Here is a 21325-nt window from a genome sequence, read left to right on the forward strand (position 1 = left end):
AGGCTTTCTCCTAAGGTCTGGATCCCTCCAGGAAAGATTTTGGCCTCAGGAATTTAGGGGTTGGACTGGCCTGGGAGCAGGGTCCAGGCAAGAAGCTGATCTAGAGCAGCTGGTAGCCATGCCACCCAGAAATGCAAAGGGAGATGGGGGCAGGAATAGGCCCCCAAGGGCTCCTGGGGACTGCAGGGAGGAACTGGGTTGGTCTGGATGCAAAGGATCGGGAAGCAGTGGTGGTTGTTCTCTTCCTTCCTCCCCGCCCCCATGTCTGGGGTTCCAAGACAAGGAATGGGACAGAACCCAGGGCGAGATGGAAGGGTGAATGAGGCTGGAGGAGTCAAGGCGGGGAGGACAAGATCGACTTACCCTGGAGAGAGACCTGCAGGTTGTGCAGGCCCAGGGAAGCAGAGGGAGGTGAGCAAAATGTTTTTCTAAAAGAAAAACAGGAAAATATCTTCTGGATGTGTACATGTGTATGGGAGCACTAGGAATTGAACCCAGGGTCTCACACATACCACTGAGCTACACTCTAAGACCCAGGAAAATATCTTTAGGACCTTGTAATAAGCAAAGCCCCCCCCCATGTGTATAATTTTATTTTTATGATGCTGAGGATTGAACCCAGGATCTCCATCATGCTAAACAAGTGCTGAGCCACATCCCTAAGTGGCAAAGATTTCTTAATCTTGTCACACAAACAATCAACATGAATGAAAACAAGTGAGCAAACTCAATGGTACTTAATCAATTTCCTGGTCAAGCATGGCGGTACATGCTTATAATCCCTGCACCGGGGAGGCAGGAACAAGAGGACCATACAAGTTGGAGGTCATCCAGGGAATGATAGTGGCACTTGTTGAATTTTAAAAAAAGGAAAAAAAAAAGTGTGTCATTTTACCAAAAAAAAAAATGTGTCATTTTACCAAAAATACATTAAAAGAATGAAAAGAATCCCTGGGGTGATGATGCACACCTGTAATCCTAGTGTTTGGGAAGTGAAGGCAAAAGAATCAGTAGTTCAAGTTCATCCTCAGCTACCTAGTGATTTCAAGGACAGCCTGGGCTACAACAATCCCTGTTTCAGAAAACCAAAATATAGGGACTGAAGAGATGGCTCAGCGGTTAAGAGCACTGACTGCTCTTGCAGAGGACCCAGGTTCAATTCCCAGCACCCACATGGTGGCTAAAAACTGTCCTTAAGGGGCTGGAGAGATGGCTCAGGGGTTAAGAACAGTGGCTGTTCTTGCAGAAGACCTGGGTTCAAATCCCAGCACCCACATAGCAGCTAACAACTGTCGTAACTCCAGTCCCAGGGGATCCAACACCTTGGGTTCTTTAATTTTGTGTGTGTGTGTGTGTGTGTGTGTGTGTGTGCATGCTGGGAGTCAGTTCTCTCCTTTTATCATATGACTTCTGGGGATTAAACTCAGGTCTTCAGGCTTGGAGTAAGCACTGTTACACACTGAGCCATCCCAGGGGCTCTGACAGCCTCTTCAGACCTCCGAGGAATTGCACGACACAGGTGCACTCACATACATGAAGGCCACACACACATACACATAAAATTTTTTAAAAATTAAAAAAAGAAAATCAAAATATAATAGACACAGAGTAAAAATGCAATCCAGAGGCCATTGAAATGGCTCAAAGTAAAGGTGTTTGCTGAGGAAGCCTTACAGTAAACCTAAGTTCAATTCTTGGAATCTCCATAAAGGTGGGAGAACCAGCTCCACAAATTTGTTGTCTGACTGCCACATTCATGCCATAATACATGTACACATAGGCACATGCACATAATAATAAGAAAATAGTAATAGCAACACAGAGAATGAGAGATACTCTCTATAATACATGTAATTCATCAATAACTCATATCTACAATATTCAAATGTCTTTTATAAATCAATAAGGAAAATACATAGCTGTGTGAGATGGTGTCCTAGTTTGTTCTTCATTGCTGTGACAAAACACTCTGACCAGTACCAACTTGGGGAGGAAAGGGTTTATTTGTCTTATATCTCCCAGGTCACACGCAGTTCATCAGGGAGCCCAAGGTAGGAACTCAGGGCAGGAACCTGGAGGCAGGAGTTGGAGCACAGACCATGGAGGACCGCTGCTTACTGGCTTGCTCCCCTGGCCCCTGCTCAGCCTGCTTTCTTATGCAACACAGGCCCACCTGCCCAAGGGTGGCACCACCCACAGTGGGCTGGGCCCTCCCACATCACTCATCAAGAAGATGCCCCTCAGACATGGCCACAGGCCAGTCCAATAGAGGCAATTTCCCGATTGAGGATCCCTCAACCCAAGTGTGTCAAGTTGACACTAAAGCTATCCAGCACAGATGGCTTTTGCACAGAATCCCAGCGCTAGTGAGGCTGAGGCAGGAGGATTGTCAAAAAGTCAAGCCTAGCCTAAGCTACATAGTGAATTCCATGCCAATCTGGAATACAAAGTGAGGCTCTGCCCACCACTCCCCCAAACAAAACAAATGAAAAAGAAGAGGAAGAGGAAGAGGAGGCAGAGGAGGAAACTACAACAGGCAAAAGAGATTTACAAGCACCCAAGAGAGCATGTTCAAATCAGCCATAAATTTGGAAAAGGTGATCAGCTTCATTAATCAGGGACATGTAAATTAAAACTCAAATTAACTCTGCTGAAGAAGCCAGATGCAGAAGAGCACACATTGTCTGATTCCATTTATAGAAACTTCCAGTGACAGAAAGTGGTTGTCTGAGGATAGAGTTGAGTGAGGTTAACTGGAAGGGGACTGAGGGACGTTTCTGGGGTGATCCAAGTGCTCAGTATCTTGATGGTAGGGATTTTGTAATTGGCAACACTCATCAACAGGTACAAGAGTGGGTGTACTCACTTGTCTGTATTCTAGATTTCAATAAAGTTGATCTTGGGCTGGGTTGGCACCTGCCCAATAGTCCCATCTTGGGACTGAGGCAGGAGAATTACTGGATGGCAGGAGTCCGGGGCCAGTTTAGGCAACATAGTGAGAACTGTCTACATAATTAAAAGAAAAAGGAGGGGGATGGGGATATAGTTCAGTTGGTAGAGTACTTGCCTAGCATGCTTGAAGCCCTGGGCTCATCTCCTAAGGCTCTTCAGACATGCACCAACCAGAAAAGGTGGGGCACACTTGTAATCTAGTCAAGAGGTAGAGGCAGGAGAACTGGAAGTTTAAGGACATCCTCAGCTACACAGGGAACTCCAGGCCATCCTGGGCTACAGGAGACCCTATTGAAAGAAAGAAGGAAGGGAGGGGGGTGGGGAAGAGGAAAGGAAGAAGGAAGAATTGTTAAAGCCCAATAAGATATCACTACATTCTCATCAGAATTACTAAAACTAGGACTGTTGAGCTAATTCATTATGTGAAAGCACTTGTTGCCAAGCATGATGACCTGAGTTTGATTTCCAGGATCTATATGGTAGAAAGAAAAAACTGACTCCTACAAGTTGTTCTCTGACCTCCACATGCATGCTGTGGCACAAACACACACAAATAATTAAATGGAATTTAAGAAAAGAGCTACCAAAAATAAAATCATCACATGGTAGCAAGGATGCAGACCAATTAGAACTCTCCTATGTTATAGAAAAGAGCATAAATGAACATAACCACTGGGAAACTCTTGTAGAATTATACATAACTCACCATGAAGCCTTCCAGTTTCACTCCTTGGCATATACCTAAGATAGATAGATGATAGACAGATGATAGATAGATAGATAGATAGATAGATAGATAGATATGATAGCGATGATAGATGATTGATAGACTTACCAAAGATATCTATAAAATAATTCATCAGAACATTTTTTTGAGATAGGATCTGTGCTGGATAGCTTTAGTTTTCAACTTGACATACCTGGGTAGAGGGAATCTCAACTGAGGTATTTCCTATTGGATTACTCTGTGGCCTTGTCTGTGGGGCATTTTCTTGATTGTTGAGTGATGTAGGAGGGATCACCCCACCGTGGGCAGTGCCACCCCTGGGCAGGTGGTCTTGTGTTGTATAAGAAAGCAGGCTAACCACAGACCAGGGGAGCAAGCCTGTAAACAGCAGTCCTCCATGGTCTGTGCTTCAGCTCTTGCCTGCAAGTTCCAGCCCTGAGTTCCTACCCTGGCTTGACTTCCCTCACTGATGAACTGTGACCTGGGAGATGTAAGATAAAATAAACCCTTTCATCCCCAAGTTGGTTTTGGTAAGTGCTTTTATCACAGCAATGGAAAGACAGGGTCTCACTGGCCTTGAACTTCTTGCCTCAGCTTCTTGAGCACTGTGATCACAAGTGTGTGTCATCCTGCTCACTTAGACTAGCTTAAAGACATTATGTTAAAGACAAGTGACCAAATATAAAAATGTTCATGTTGTGGTTGTATTTGACTAAAGTTCAAAACAGGCAAAACTAATCTATTATACTAGAAGTCAGGGCAGAAATCACCTAGTTGGGAGGAGGGAGTTACTGATGGTCAGCAAGGGGTTGTGATGTGTATTTTGCTGTTATAACAATTGAAAATCTAACGGAGTTTTGATAGCACTAATTCCATTTTGAGATGTTTCTTATAGGCTATAGCCTAAGCAAGAGGCTGGCTGACCACACCAAATGGTCACCTCTGACAACTGGCAGACTGATAGCCAAATGGACAATTCTTTCCAGATACACAATAATTGATGTCCTGGATCTTGCCTCCTAAAAACTGACATCTGGAAGACAGAGAACACAGCTTCTGAAAATGCAAGTTCCAGGATCTTCAGACTTCCATTTGAGATCCTCTGTAACTGATCCATTAAAAACTAATACTTAAGCATTCACAGATAAATAAAATAATGCCATGGCTGATAATAATTCTCTGACACAAACAAAAAGTAGTTCCTTAGCCAGGGAAGGATTGATTAAGCAGGAGAGATTGGCATCATGTGTTGATCGACACTGAAAGCAGCTCACAAATACACGAGGGATTATAATAATATTATCTACATTTCTACAAACATTTGAAATACTTTTTTAAAACTATTTTATTATTTTTATTTTATGTGTATGAGTGTATTGCCTACATGTATGTGAGTGCACCTGTGTCATGCAGTGCCGCAGAGGTCAGAAGAGGGCGTCGGACTCCTCTGGAACTGGAGTTAAAGACGATTCGTCGCCCTCATGTGGATGCTGTGAAGCGACCCCGGGTCAGTGCTCTTAGCCACTGAGCCATCTCTCCAGCCCATGTTTTTTTTTTTTTGTTTTTTTTTTTTTAAGGTGCAGCTCGGCCTGGCTTCAAACTCCTCTTCAGTATTCGCCTACTGGAGTGCACCACTAAGACCAGCTGGAAGAAGAAAAAAAAAAATCCTTTTAAAGTAAAAAGAATAAGGCAGTTTCCAAACATCTTCAATAAATAGGGGCGATGACAGAATACACTATATTCGCAGGGATGTGAGGAGCAGCAGAAGAAAAGTGCTCTATGAGATGCCGTTTCACTATTAGGCGCCACTGTCATTTTGGTAGCGGCTTCCGTTGGCTCCTTCCTCCGTCCCTTTTGGTTCCCACTTACCCCCGTCGACAGCCACGATGGTCTAGCCCAGCTTCCCGCGGGGAAACCCCTGGGACGGAGCGCTGCGTCTGCGCGTGGCGGCGACCCCTTCGCAAGCCCCTTTAGATCGCTCCGCGTCAGGGGTGGGCCGGGGAATTGTGGGCAGGACGCGAGTCCCGGTCTCTGATTGGTCGCCGCCGAAATAAACATCCGGAAAGCGGGGCGGGGCCGGAAGTGGAAGAAGAAGAAGGCGGTAGCTGAGGCAGTTCGCGAGGTTCTAGAGCCAGAGTCAGACCTACAGGTGCCATGGGCCGGGTGAAGGCGCCCTGAGGGGACGCGCGGTTGGGCATGGCCGGCGCTCGGACCGCCGCCGCCGCTTCGGCGGGGTCGTCCGCCTCTTCTGGCAACCCGCCGCCTCAGGAGCTGGGGCTCGGGGAGCTGCTGGAGGAGTTCTCCCGGACTCAGTATCGGGCCAAGGACGGCAGCGGCACGAGCGGCTCTAAGGTGAGCCGCAGACCCACGGCGAGCTGGGCCCTGGCCGGAGGAGTTACGGAGGGAAGACTGAGCTCAGGCTTGGGAGGAAAGGCGGGAGGGGGTCCTCCTTGCAGTGGAAGAGAGGGAACTTATGCAGGCTGTGGACCCGAAGAGTAAAGTCGGGTTCAAAACCAAAGAGGAGGAACGAGACTCAGAAGGGAACCAAGGAACGAGGTCTTTTGCCTGAAGAAAGTTTGGAGGTCGAGGTCAAGGGTCGAATCTGCGGGGCAGGTGCAAAGGTTACAGCAGGAGGAACCAGAAGAGGATCCTACTTGGTGGGCCTAGAGGGGTTGCTGTCAGATCAAAACCTCCGGGATCGAAGTAAAAATGAGGAAGAGATTCCTCTAGACCAGAGATCAGAATGAGGAGCCTGGAATAGCGTGGCATTACGGAACCAGCAGAGCAGCTGAGCTTGTCACCTCCTTATAAGGTGTCAGCGTGACTTAAACCCATCCCTTTCCTTCCCCTGTAAAGTAGGAGGACAACCTACACTCCCTTTCTGTTCCGTTTATAAAAAATAACTCTGTTCCCCTTTTCTTTACCCACCTGGGATTCCCCTCTCCTCTAATCACCAGAGCTGGAAAGTGTACCCCACTCAGCACTGGCCGACTCTACTCTTTCTCATTCCTGTGCCCTTTTAACATTAGGTTTTTCCTAAGGGGTTCTTCTCCATCCTGGGCCACAAAACTGGTTTGTCTCTGGAGGTTGCCTAGGCTGGGACATGCTTTATGTGACATCTTCTGGTTAGTCTCTGATGTAACCTAGAGGGAAGACCAGTAACCGTGGGGCATCCTCACTCACCACATAACCAAGTACCTTTCAGAGTATGGTTGGCATTATTTGGGATACTTCTTAAACAATTCTTTGGCTCTACCCTTAGACTCTCCTAAGTCATAATTTCTAGGGGTCGACCCTAGAATTTACTGTTTGTTCATTGAGACCGGGTCTCAGATGGGCTGGCTGTAAAATCCTTATATAGCCAAGCCAAGGCTGGTCTTGCACTCCTGATCCTCCTGCCTCCACCTCCCAATTACCGGGGTTACAAGTGTATCATGCCTGTTTTATGCAGTGCTTGGGATTGAACTCAGTGCTTTGTGCCTTCTAGGCAGGAACTCTTAGGAGCATGGTCTTTCTGTGTGACTCTGCCTGGCCTCAAATTCACTATGTAGCCCAGGATGGTTTGTAACTGAGGATCCTTCTGCCTCAGCCTTCCCAGTGCAGTGGTTACATGTGTGAGTCATCACCCAGACTTCAACGAGGGTCTTTTAAGTGGTTATAGGAAGTAAGTGATTTTGATGGGTCCCTTTTCCCTCTTAAATCTGTGAAGATTGTTATATGTTAAACTTGACTTTCACCACAGCTGACTCGCCTCCCCAGACCTCATGATCTCTTACAAAGTTCTTTTTTCAATTTTTTATGTATATGAGTGTTTTACCTGCGTTTATGTAAGGTGCTAGAAGAGGATGTTGGGTCCCCTGGAACTGGAGTTACAGAGGGTTATTAACACCATGTGGATGCTGGGAATTGAACCTGGGTCCTCAGGAAGAACAGCAAGTATTCTCTTTTTTTTTTTCTAGTCTTTTTGAGACAGGGTTTCCCTGTAGCCCCAGCTGTCCTGGAAATCACTAAGTAGACCAGACTGGCTTTGAACTCACAGAGATCTACCTGCCTCTCTGCCTCCACCTCTGGAGTGCTGGGATTAAAGGCATGCGCCACCACGCCCAGCCAAACACCAAGTATTCTTAACTGATGAGCCATCTCTCCAGCTCCTCTTACAAAGTTCTTGATGTGTTATAGACTTTTTTTTTTCTAATAGGCTTTTTTCTGAACTGTGAAGAAGAGCAATGTTAGGGGAAGCCATGTGTTCTGTTTTAATAAGCAGATGGTGTGTAAAGAAGCAGCTGTCTGCACCTTCTATTGATTATACTGACTAGCAGGTCTTTATTTAGCTAGGGGTTGTGGAGGCAGGGTCTTGGTATATATAGCCTAGACTGGCCTCAAACTTGACATCCTCCTGCTTCAGCCTCCCATATACTAAGATTGCAGGTGTGTACCACCGTGCCTGGCTGACCAGTAGACTGGGGCTGTGGAATAGGGAAGAATCTCATGTCATAAAAACATAATGGGTTAGTGCTAGTTATAGTAACCCAAGGCAAGGGTTCTTGTTGCTTTGTATTTTGAAACAAGGTCTTAGTATGTAGCCTTGGATGGCTTTGAATTTCTCAGCCCTTCTGCCTCAGTCTCCAAAGTGCTGGATAACAGGCATGTGATATCACACCTAGAAAAAGGTTTTATGTTTTATGAATCGTAGACTCTCTCCAATGCAGATTGCATATAGTCTTACACAAAGTGTTGAGGGGGATTCAGGAACCTTCCTGAAGCATACCACATATGATTTAATGAACATGAAGAGCCCATGACCCAGAATCCTCAGTCTTCCAAGCATTGAATGATAATCACAAAGGCACATGTCACTTAACTCCTAGTGACCTCTCCATGACATGGGTCACTTAACTCTCACCCTCAGACCCAAGAATCTTCTTCATGCTCAAGTCTCCTCTGCAGGTTGAACGCATTGAGAAGAGATGTCTGGAGCTATTTGGCCGTGACTACTGTTTCAGCGTGATTCCAAATGTGAATGGGGATATCTGCGGCCACTACCCCCGGCACATCGTGTTCCTGGAGTATGAGAGTGCTGAGAAGGAGAAAGACACGTGAGCATCATAGTATGCATGTCTGGGTCAGCCTTAAAATTTTATCCCAGAGCCAAAAATTTTGTAGCTGGGCAGGGCAGACTCTCTTTCCCCAGGTAGTGTTGAGTTTATTGGCATCTTTATTTACTTCAGGGTTTGATAAGTTGGATTGGCAGTGTGGCACAGCATAGGGAGTCACAGCCCTGGATTTCTCTTTCACTCCTACATTAGACCTCATTGATCTAGGACAGCTGATATCTCACTTCAACTCTGAACAACTTCAGAGCCCTCATTTTTTGTCTTTAGAGAGTGTGGGTAGAAGGTCTGACATGTCAAGACAGGTTTGGGGCAGGGGGTGTTGTTGACATGAGGTATCATACAGCCCTGGTTGGCCTTGAACTCACTATGCCAAAGGATGATTTTGAACTTCTGATCCTCTTGCTTCCTCCCCGGCCAAGCCAGCTCTCAAGACAGGCTTAAGAGGTTTTTTTTGTTTTGTTTTGTTTGGGTTTTTTTGGTCTTTTTGACACAGGGTCTCCCTGTAGTCTCAGCTGGCCTGGAACTCACTATGTAGACCAGACTGGCCTCGAACTCACAGAGATCCACCTGCCTCTCTGCCTCCGGAGTGCTGGGATTAAAGACATGCACCACCACGCCCGGCTTTCCTTAGGGACTAGCTTTTGTATAGTCTTTTTCTTCCTTTCTTTCCCTTGCCCCCCACCTCTGTTTGGTTTGTTGTTTTGTTTTGTTTACTTTTTGAGACAAGGTTTCACTCTGTAGCTTAGACTGTTCTGGAACTCACTATGTAGTCCATCCTGGCCTAAATATGAAAATTCCTAAGTACTAGGATTACAGGCATGAGCCACCCTGCTCATGTCAGATCTTAATTATCAGGCCAAGGAGTATGGGCTTCTGGGCCATATTTGGGTATTTGGGTGTTAGTGGTTTCTGTCAGTAACCCCTGAGCACAAATTCTGGGGTACCTCTTGGGCTTTCTAAACCAGTTTCCACATTCGCAGAACTCTCTAGATGCCATAGTCATCTGCAGGGAGCCATAGAAGGCTTAGCAGAATAACAGCCTGGGCAGAAGAGTTTAAGGATGACGCCTTGGTTTCCTTACCTGTGAAGTGGGGATACTAGAAATTGCATCCCATTTTCTCTGGGCATCTCTAAGTCTAAAGAACTGAGTTGGTGATAGCCCCTTTGTTACAGTTCTCTTCCCAGCTCCTCCTTCCAGTTTATAATCCTATCAGCTATGGTTTCTTTCCTTCCTCCTCCTCCTCTCCCTTTTTTTTTCCCCCTATATGTAACCAAGGCTGGCCTTGAATTCGAACTGTCTGCTTACATTTACCAAAAGTGTGCACCTCTATGCCTTGCTCAAACTGCACTTTCTGAAGAGTTTTGGGAGGTTTTTCCTCTTTGCTCTTTCCACTTTTCCAGTCTTGCACATGTCTCTGTGCCCTGCTTGTATTCTGATATTAAACTCAGCTCAGCACCTGGGCTTTGTGTGCAACTCACCAGTGGATCTTGTTATATTGCAGAATCAGATTCAGAACTTCAGGGGTGGGCCAAGATTCAAGATTTCTAACAAGCTCTCAGGTCTGCAGGCCAGCCTCAATAGCACAATGTGAAGAGCTCAGCCTTGCTTGTCCTGAAGGAAACAAGTTCAGTGCTTGTTCTAGTTCTTCAAAAGAAGGAAACTAGGGCCTCTGGATGTAACTCAGTTTTTAGAGTGCTTGGTTAGCATAACTTAGCACTGGCATAACTTAGCACTGGTCATGGTGATGCATGCCTATAATTCCAGCTCTCTAGAGCTGGAGGCAGGAAGATCAGAGTTCAAGGTCGGAGCCAGTGAGATGGCTGACACCTGCTACCAAGCTTGATGAAATGTTAGATTCCTGGAACCTACATGATAGAAGGAGAGAACTGACTCGCACAAATTTTTGTCTGACTTCCACAAGTACACTGTGACATATACAAACCTACTCACACATGCACACAAAAATGTGCAGTTTTGTTTTTTTTTTCAAGGTCATTAACTACATAATGAGTCTGCAATAGTCCTGAACTACATGAGACACTTAGAGAGAGGGAAAAATTATTTGTTGATTGTCTGCTGGGTTGGCAGGTGTTAGGGTTTCACAGGCTAAGTCCTGCAGTCACCCAGTGAAAAAGACAGTATCACCCCTATTCTATAGAGAGAAAAGTCAAAGCTCAGAGAGGCATCTTGCCATTGGCCAAGGTATCTGGGACAATAAACTGAATGACTATCTGCCTTTGCTTCTTTTAATGACATCTTGTCTATGAGGAGCTCACTTTCCAGGAAAGGACCACTATGCAACCCTAGGAGGGTATTGGAATTTGGTCTTGTTACATCTTTTGTGGTGCTGGAGTTCAAATCCAGATCTTTGAACGTGGTAGGCAAACACTCTGCCCCTCAGCTACATACCCTAGCCTTTTGGCTTTTTGAGATGAGATCTTGGCTAAGTTACTCAAGCTCACCTTGAGCTCTAAATCCTCTTGCCTGAGCCTCCCAAATAACTGGGAGTACAGGTACATGCCATTGTGCCGTGCTTTGGAATTGGTACTTTTCATTCCTTGCAAGACCTTTAAGTTATATTGAAGAGGTTTTTTTTTTTTTTTAATGTGTGTTTTGCCTACATATGTATGTAAGTGTACCCATGTCATGCAGTGCCTGTGGAGGACAGTAGAGGGCGTCAAATCCCCTGGAACTGGAGTTATGGACAGTTGTTAGTTGCCATGTGGGTGCTGGGATTCAAACCTGCCTCTTCTGAAAGAATAACCAGTGCTCTTATCCACTGAGCCATCTCTCCAGCCCCCTGAAGGTGCTATTTGTTGAATGGAACAGAACTTGGGTATAATGGATAAGAAGAAATGCAATTGTTTACTGCTTTATATATTTGAATTAAGTGTTACTATGACACTAAGAAGAAGTTAAGCATGGAATAACTAGATTTAAGAAGTGGCTTGGTCTAGTTAATGAACCTCTCCAAATCTATCCATCGTCTGTCCAAGAAGGCCAGAGGGTTTTCTCTGAACAGTTAAGACATGGTTTGTGCATGAGTGGTCACTGAATTTCCTCTGTGTGGTAGACCCTAAGAATCCAGTGGCAAACCACATAGGTGAAAGCCTTACCAGTAGGCCTGGTGCATAACAGAGACCAGTACATAAGCAATAGCAGTCAATAGCAGTTACAGAGAGCCAGAGCTAAGGAAGTACAGGTGAGGTACAACGGATAATATTAAAACCATGGACTCCAGGAGTGCCAATTCACTCAGGACTCTGAGACAGAAGGTTTGATGTGAGTTGCAGGCCTGCCTGGGCTATAGTCTGAAATCATCTTAAAAATTAAAACAGAGCCATCAGGATGGCTCAGCTGGTGAAAGCCCTCCTCAGTCAGCCCTGACAACCTGAGTTCGATCCCCTGAACCCACATAAAAAAGTCAAATGTGGGAATTCACATCTGTAACTCCAGCACCACTCTAATGAGGTGGGAAGGGAGAATGGACCAGCATAGCAACAAAACTAACAGGAGAGGATCTTTGTCAAAAACGAGGTAGAGAGGCTGGAGAGATGGCTCAGCGGTTAAGAGCACTGACTGCTCTTGCAGAGGACCTGGGTTCAATTCCCAGCACCCACATGGCTGCTACAAACCATCCTTAACTCCAGTTCCAGGGGAATCCGAAGCCCTCTTCTGACCTCTGTGGCATTGCATGACACAGGTGCACTCACATACATGCAGGCAATACACTCATACACATAAAATAAAATAATAAATAAAAATTTAAGAGGTAGAAGGTAAGAACCAACTTCCCAAAATTGTTCTGACTTACACGCTATGGTACATATGCACCTGCATTCTCTCACATAAACACAGATAAAAAGTAAACTTAAAAGTAAAATAATAATGCCAGGCATGGTGACACATGCCTTGAATTCCAGGACTCTGGAGATAGATCTCTGTGAGATTGAGGGTAGCCTGGTCTACATAGTGAGTTCCAGGTCAGATGGGGCTACAGGAGACCCTGTCTCTTTTTTAAAAATTTTTTTATTTATTATTTTTATTTATTTTATCTATTTATTTTGGCCTTTTTGAGACAAGGTCTCCCTGTAGCCCCAGCTGTCCTGGAACTCACTCTTCAGACCAGGCTGGCCTTGAACTCACAGGGATCCACCTGCCTCTGCTGGAATTAAAGGCATGCGCCACCACACCTGGCTTATTATTTTTATTTTTTGTGTGTATAAGTGTTATGCCTGCGTGTATGAAGTGCACCCGTGTTGTGCAATGCCCGTGGAGGTCCGAAGAGGCTGTCGGAGCCCCTGGGACTGGAGTTACGGACAGTTGTTAGCTACCATGTGGGTGCTGGGATTCGAACCCAGGTCTTCTGCAAGAACAACCAGTGTTCTTAACTGCTGAGACATCTCTCCAGCCCCCCCTCTTTTTTTTTTTCAAAGTAAAATAATGATAAAACAACTAGTTTTAAATAGAGAAGAAAATATTGTTGTGACATAAATTCTTAGGGAAAGCTTTCCTGAACCAGTGCCACATTCCCAAACTAGGCTGGTTGTTCCTTTTATGCACCCCAGACTTCCTGCCTATGCCTGGAAAGTTTTGGGATTATAGTCATTTTTGCCACATTGGGCTTTGTAGATAATTTTGTGTATAAGTGATAACCATGAAGAATAAAATCCAGTCAAGTAATTAAGTACCACAAGAGGGGCTAGAGATTTAGCCCTAGATTCAGTCCCCAACACCACATTAAAAAAATACCAAATGAGGGGCTGGAGAGATGGCTCATCGGTTAAGAACACTGGTTGTTCTTGCAGAAGACCCCGATTAGAATCCCAGCACCCACATGGCAGCTAACAACTGTCCGTAACTCCAGTTCCAGGGGATCCGACGGCATCTTCTGCCCTCATGGGCATTGCACGACATGGGTGCACTTATCTACATGCAGGCAATACACTGATACACATTAAAAAAAAAATTTAAAAAAAAAAAGACAATAAAGCCGGGCATGGTGTTGCACGCCTTTAATCCCAGCACTCGGGAGGCAGAGGCAGGCAGATCTCTGAGTTCAAGGCCAGCCTGATCTATATAGTGAGTTCCAGGACAGCTGGGGCTATAGGGAGACCCTGTCTCAAAAAGACCAAAAAAAAAAAAAAAGACAATAAAGAAAAAAATGAAATCTCCCCACTCAGTCACATCTTGCAGAAATGTCAGTGTGCATATTGCAGGCATAAATATGTAAGCTTAAATCTACTGGAGTCTGAGGGTCATATGCCAGACAGTTCATTGGCAAGTGATAATGAAAATAAAAACAGGAACTAGTGAGAACACAAACTGAACTGTTTCTTTGAGTAGGGGAACCAGGCAAATTAACCACTAGCTAACTTAAGAACACCAGTGTCCTTATGTTAAAAGGCAGCTCAGAAAGCAGGCACAGTGGCACAGGCCTTTAATCCCAGTGCTTTGTGGCAGAGGCAGGCAGATCTCTGTGAATGCAAGGCCAGCCTGATCTACATAGTGAGTGCCAGGCCAGCTGGGGCTACAGGAAGACCCTCTCTCAAAAAGACCAAAAAAAAAAAGCACAGCTCAGAATCCAGACATAATCCCTGTACTTGGTGGGTCTGCAGCAGGATTTTGAGTCTGGGGTATACAGTGAGACCCTATGTCAAAAAAAATTTTTTTTAATTTAAAAAAACAAAAATTAACCCAGAGCCCTAATTTTATAGGGAAATACTTGGCTGGTGTGTTCTCTATCTTGGTGACTTATTTTTTGGTTTTAGTTTCTGTGAGACATTGTCTCACTGTGTAGCCCAGGCTGGTCTGGAACTCTTGCTTTAGCCTCCTGAATGATGGGATTTCAAACATGGGCCACCACATCAATTAGTTTTACAGTTTGCTGAATGCAAGAACTTAACCTGGAGAATCGGGTTTATTTTTATTGTTTTTTTGTTGTTGTTGCTTTTTGGTTTTTTTGAAGATTTTATTTTATTATGTGTATCTGTGTCTTTGTGTGGAGGAAGGTGCACAAGAGTGCAGGTGCTCCCAGAGTCCAGAAGAAGATGTACACCCTACAGTTAGTTACAGAAGGTAATTTTTTGTTTCGTTTTCTTTCTTTTGGTTTTTGATCTTTTTTGAACAGGAGCCACCAGCTCTACCCAGCCTGGAACTTGCTATGTAGACCATATTGACCTCCATCTCACAGAGATTTGCCTGCCTTTGCCTCCCGGGAGCTGGGATTAAATGTATGTAGCACCGTGGCCCGGCTGTTTTTGGTTTTTGAGGCAATCTCATTTAGCCCAGTCTGGCCTTGATCTCCACATGGAGTTGACCTTGAACACCTGTCATTTCTACCTCCACCTCCTAAGAGCTAGGGGTACAAATGTACACTACCATACCAGCTCTGTTTTTCTGGCCTTTTTTAAAAAAATGTATGGCATTAGTGCATGCAGGGGGATGGTGGTGAATACATGTGCCACGCCAAAGTGTGAAGGCTAGGGAAGAAGGGTGAGTATCTGTCACTCTACCTTACTCTCTGTGAACCTGGACATCTCATTTTTCAGCTAGGCTGCCAGCCACTAAGCCCCAGAAATACTGTCTCTGCTCTCCACAGTGAGATTGTGCCCAGCTTGTTATGTGGGTGCTCGGATCTGAACTTAGGTCCTCATGGTTACACAGCAAAGGACTTTTAACCACTAAACCATCACTCTAGCCCCCTGCTCTTCTGTTTTGTTGAGACAAGCTCTCATGTAGCCCAAGCTAACTTCAAACTCACTGTGTGATCAACTGATTTTGAACTCCTGATCCACTTGTTTACACTCCCCTCATGTGCCACCATATTTGACCCATGGATGCTATTTGAAAATGTTAAGGGTTCAAAGGGAGCTGCTGGTGAGAGCTTGCTGAGAAGTGGCTGGACTGTACTAGCAATATATGTGAAAAGGTGGGAAGAGGGCCACTGGGAGCTGTGTTCTGTTTGGAATTGTTGGAATCTGAGTTTAAGAAGATAGTGGGGGGCCAGGCATGGTGGCTCATGCCTTTAATCCCAGCACTTGGGAGGCAGAGGCCCACTGAGCTCTGTGAGTTCAAGGCCAGCCTGGTCTATATAGTGAATTCTAGGCCAGCTGGGCCTACAGGGAGACCCTGTCTCAAAAGGATCAAGTGTCTTAGATTGAGGTGCCTTTTTAAAAAATATTTTTTTTTTTGTGTGTGTGTGTGTGCATGTATTCCCTGCATGTAGGTAAGTGCACCTGTGTCGTGCAGTGCCCGGGGAGGACTGAAGAGGCTGTCGGATCCCCTAGAAGTGGAGTTACGGACAGTTAGCTGCCATATGGGTGCTGGGATTCGAACCCTGGTCTTCTGCAAGAACAGCTAGTGTTCTTAACTCCTGAGCCATCTCTCCAGCCCCCTGAGGTGCCTTTTTCTGTTATAGGCAGGGCAGTAGTATCTGGCTTCTGAGCTACAGGGTTTGCTGGTGAGTCAGTGCCATCCTGTATCTGGGCACTTGGAAAAGGCACCCTGGCCTCTTAAGGTTTGCCATAAGAAAAACATTTTACTTAACAAAAATTACATCTTAAATCAGACCTCACAGAACAATATACTATGGAAAGTGTTAATCCTTTTATACCCTTTTATAAAAATTTATTTGTTGCAAAGTGAATATTGATTTACAGAGGAAAAAAGTGAAAAGTGCCTCTAAGAGAAGGAGGAGTTCCAAGGGAGGAATAACCCCTTTGTTTTGTTGAATTTTTCTTCTCTCAAACTCATCAAACTATTGACCCTGGCTTTTCTTTGAAGACATACCCCTTCTTCCCACCCTTTTTTTTTTTTTAAATAAGGTTCTCAGGATTGAACCTAGGGCTCACACATGGTAGACAAGTGGCATACCACTAAGCTGTTATCCCTAGCCTCTTTTTAACATGTTTTGGGACTCAGTTTTGCTAATTTGCCCATGCTGGCCTTGAACTCACTCAAGCTCAGACAGGCCTTGGACTTGGGATCCTCCTGCATTGGCCTGCCAAGTTACTGAGATTGCAGGTGTGCACTAGTAGGCCTGGCATATGATATTTTAAAAATACTTGTAAAATGTATCCTTTGAGAATTTCATACCATGTTTACAACGTATTTTGCTCATATCCACCCCTTTTCCTACCTCCAACTCTTCCCAGACCCCCTCCCACTGCATCTCACTCCTGCTGTATCCCCTTCTCAACTTCATGTCCTCTTTTTCTTTTTCTTTTTGAGCCACCTGCCTTTGCCTCCCGAGTGCTGGGATTAAAGGCATGTGCTACCATGCCCAGCTCATTTTCTTTTTTCTTTCTTTTTTTGGTCTTTTTGAAGCAGGGTCTCCCTGTAGCCCCAGCTGTCCTGGAACTCACTATGTAGACCAGGCTGGCCTTGAACTCACAGAGATCTGCCTGCCTCTGCCTCCCAAGTGTTGGGACTACAGGTGTGCACCACCATGCCTGGCTCATTTTCTTTTCTTTCTTTTTTTTTTAACCCACTTAGTCAGGGCTGGAGAAATGACTCAGTGGTTAAGAGCACTGGCTGCTCTTGCACAGGCCCAAAGTTCAGTTCCCTGCATCTACATGATGGTTCACAACCACCCATAGCTCCAGTTCCAGGGGATTCAGTGCCCTTTCTGGCCTCTGTGGGCATTGCACACCGTGATGCACCTACATGCATGCAGGCAAAAACACTCATAAAAGTAAAATAAAATTTTTTTAAATGTTTATTATTTTATTTTATGGTATGAGTGTTATGCCTGCATGTATGTAAGGGCACCCATGTCATTAGTGCCTGAGGATGACAAAAGAGGGTATTGGATCCCCTTGGAACTGGAGTTACAGATGGTTGTTAGCTGCCATGTGGGTGCTGGGAATTGAACCCAGTTCCTCTGCAAGAGTAGCCAGAGAGCAGCCACTGAGTCATCTCTCCAGCCCCCAAATAAGTTTTAAAATAACCCACTGAGTTCATTTACTGCTGCCCATATACGCTTGGTTGTGCAACCATCTATTGAACCTTGGACACCCTATCAGGGCCCATACCCCTAAAGAAAATGGGCTCTCCTTCCATCTACTGCCAATTGCTCCTCAGCTAGGGATGAGGCCTCATGAGTCCCCATCCATGCTGGAATTTTGACTGTGTGTGGGCAACCACAGTTGCTGTGAATTCATGAATACAAAGGTCTTGATTTTTTTTTTTTTTTTTTTTTACTTCAGTTTCAAACACTTCCCTTTGGTAGTAATTGTAGTCTCAAACAGTGGTTAGGATCAGGAACCTTTAGAGACAGATTTTTCTTAAAAATTGAGCAGTGGGAGAGCTGGGCATGGTGTTGCAAACCTGTAACTCCAGCACTTGGGCGGTAGAAGCAAGAGGCTTAGGGGCGCCAGCCTCAGCTACATAGTGAGTTTGAGGCCATGAGCCCCTGTCTCAAAACAGAATTCAGCAGTAGATTTTTTTGGTGTTTCTATGGGGTTTTCTGTGGTTGTTTTGAATCAGTCTTTCCTACAGGTCATGCTGGCCTCAAATTTGTGATCTTCCTGCCTTCACCGCCTAAGTGCAGGATTGTAGGCATCTGCCACCATGCCCACTTTGTTTCCAAGACTGCTTTGCTGCTTTTATTTATTTATTTATTTATTTTTATGAGGCAGGGTATTAGTATGTAGTCCTTGATGACCTGGAACTCATTATGTCGATGCAGCTGACTTTGAACTTGTGGCAGTCCTTCTACTTCTGCCTCATAAATGCTGGGATTACAGGCATGTACCACCATTCTTGGTTTAAGGCTATTTTGATTTTGGGTTTTTTTTGTTTGTTTTTGTTTTGGGGAGTTTTATTGTTTGTTTGTTTTTTGGTCTTTTTGAGACATGGTCTCCCTGTAGCCCCAGCTGTCCTGAAACTCACTATGTAGACCAGGCTGGCCTTGCACTCACAGAGATCCACCAGCCTCTGCCTCCCAAGTGCTGGGATTAAAGGCATGAGCCACCACACCCAGCTGATTTTGTTTTGTTTTTTTTTTTAAACCACAAAAACACTCAGGTTCACTTTGAAGGAATCATAGATATGTGGTTGTAGCAGACCTACCCATCCTGAAACCGTATATTCAGGTGCATGTGTCCCTGAGAGGTTATATAGGCTCACTAGAAGGATTAGGGTGTGGAAAAGACTAAACTTTGTTCTCTAAGGCTTGACCCAAAAGCTCAGTTCTTTTAAGGAGGGAATGTGGGTGTCTTGCCTTCCTTCTAAGTGATCACTGTAGAGCTCTTTTTTAAAAAAAAAAAATTATTTTGGGGGCTGGAAAGATGGCCAGCAGTTAAGAGCGCTGACTGCTCTTGCAGAGAACCTTGGTTCGATTCCCAGCGCCCACATGGCAGCTACGAAACGTCCTTAGCTCCAGTTCCAGGGGAATCTAAAGCCCTCTTCTGACCTCCAAGGCATTGCATGGCACGGGTGCACTCATATACATGCAGGCAATGCACTCAAACACATAAAATAAAAATTTAAAAAAAAATAATTTGAGCAGGGTGTGGTGGCACACGCCTTTAAATCCCAGCACTCAGGAGGCAGAGGCAGGCAGATCTCTGTGAGTTCAAGGCCAGCCTGGTCTACATAGTGAGTTCCAGGACAGCTGGGGCTACAGGGATACCCTGTCTCAAAAAGACCAAAAAAATAATAATAATTTATTTTTATTTTATGTGTTTGAATGTATTGTCTGCATGTGTGTAAGTGCACACGTGCGCATTTGTGGAGGCCAGAGGTTACACCAATTCTACTGTCACATTCCACTCTTGAGACAGGATCTCTCACTAAGCCTGGCATCTACCAGTTGGTTAGACTGGCTGGCCAGCAAGCACCACAGATCCTCTTTTCTACACATACATACACACACACATATACACGCACATGCAGTGTGTCTCTCTCTGCCAGAAGTACTGACTGGGTTAGGTAAGGTTTTTTTCTAAGGTTTGATAGAGGGATCTATGAGTGTGACCCTCCCCACACACCTCTTTTCTTTTTTTTTGAAGTGTTATTTAGAGCTTATTTCCTTTGGTGGTTTATGTTTTGGGGTTTTATATGTATGCTTTTTCTTGAGAGGGGTGTTGTTTTTTGAGACAGGTTCTCACATTGACCTAGGCTGGCCTTGAATTCATAGCTAGAGGTCGAACCCAAGGGCTCGTGTATGCCACACTCCTAGCTCCAGCTGGTTTGGTATTTTGACACAGGGTCTCACTATGTAGACTTTTCTGGCCAGGAACTTTCTGGGTAGTCCAGGATGGTCTTAAATTTTCCACAGTCTTCCTACCTCTGCCTTCTGAGTGTTGGGATTAAGATATGTGCCCTATGCCTGACTGAAGCTCATTTCTAAACTGTACTCTTTCGAGGCCCAGGAATTCCCTTTCCAAATCCAGTATGTTATGTGCCGTGATAGTGCTTCTGTCATCCTTGAGATTCTAACATTCCCTGTTGACTGTTTAACTACTGAAGATGGTTGGATATCACAGCCATGTGGCCCATAATCTTCATATCCTGCTCCCTGAAAGACCATAGAAATGGCCTAGTAAGGTTTCCAAAGGGTCCCCAGGGCACCAGGTCTTACCTAGGAAGTGAAATGCTGGACACCCTAGGCATAATCAGTATGCATTGTCCTGTGTATATTTCTGCCTTTACATACCATGCCTTTAATATAGCTTACTTTTTTATTGTTTTGTTTTGAGATAGGGTTATACTACCTGACTGGCCTTGACTTTCAGTAATCCTCCTGCCTCAGCCTTTTGAGTACTGACATTACAAGCATGTACCACCATGCTTGTTAGTACTTTTTTTTTTTTCCATCTTTTTCATTGTAAAGATTCTGAAATCAAGGTGACTTAGTATCCTAGTTTGTCTCTTCATTGCTGTGACAAAATACTCTGACCAGTACCAACTTGGGGAGGAAAGGGTTTATTCAGCTTACAGCTCCCAGGTCACAGTTCGTCAGGGAGCCCAAGGTAGGAACTCAGGGCTGGAACCTGGAAGCAGGAGCTGGAGCACAGGCCATGGAGGAACACTGCTTACTGGCTTGCTCCCCTGGCCCCTGCTCAGCCTGCTTTCTTATGCAACACAGGCCCACCTGCCCAGGGGTGGCACCACCTACAGTGGGCTGGGCCCTCCCACATCACTCAGCAATCAAGATGCCCCATGGACATGGCCATAGGCCAGCCCAATGAAGGCAATTCCCCAATGGAGGCTCCTTCAACCCAGGTTGACACTAAAGCTATCCAACACACTTAGATTTTAGAACCTATAATTAGCATTTTTCCCAGAAAAACTTAATATATTAAAATCTAAAATTGAGGAGTAATGGCATTTGCTAAATTTTCAGTGAGCAAAATTTGGCATGGTAGATGGAGCATGCCTGTAATCTCAGCACTTGGTAGGCTGAGGTAGAAGGATTGCTATAAGTTTGAGGCCAACTTAGATTCCATAGTGAGTTTAAGACCAGTCTGGGCTACATGGTGAATTCAAGGCCTGCCTTACCTACATAGTAAGACCTTGCTCAAA

At 45.0% G+C, this 21325-nt stretch overlaps 1 protein-coding gene and 1 long non-coding RNA gene across 8 annotated transcripts in view; one reads left to right on the plus strand and one right to left on the minus strand.

The window, feature by feature from the left end:
• Positions 1-5234: 5234 nt before the first annotated feature.
• LOC108490023 lies at positions 5235-5679 on the minus strand. Its single transcript, XR_001872073.2, has 2 exons — positions 5549-5679; positions 5235-5323 (listed from the first exon to the last, which is right to left on the minus strand). It is a non-coding gene; the product is annotated as an uncharacterized LOC108490023 (long non-coding RNA).
• Positions 5680-5749: 70 nt separating this feature from the next.
• Mtmr14 (myotubularin related protein 14) overlaps positions 5750-21325 on the plus strand; it is a 53388-nt gene continuing 37812 nt past the window's right edge. For 5 of the 7 annotated variants that reach the window (XR_003847267.1, XM_008854832.3, XM_008854834.3 and 2 more), the window contains exons 1-2: positions 5750-6031; positions 8627-8775. Coding sequence is in view for 5 of the 7 variants with exons in the window: in XM_008854832.3 (XP_008853054.1) it covers positions 5876-6031; positions 8627-8775 (305 nt within the window). In the remaining 2 variants the exon portion in view is untranslated. The remainder of the gene's footprint in view (positions 6032-8626; positions 8776-21325) is intronic. The other 2 variants (XM_008854833.3, XM_017794819.2) reach the window with 2 other exon arrangements.

Source organism: Nannospalax galili, unplaced genomic scaffold (genome assembly GCF_000622305.1).
Source record: "Nannospalax galili isolate Female #2095 unplaced genomic scaffold, S.galili_v1.0 scaffold406, whole genome shotgun sequence".
Lineage (NCBI taxonomy): Eukaryota > Metazoa > Chordata > Mammalia > Rodentia > Spalacidae > Nannospalax > Nannospalax galili.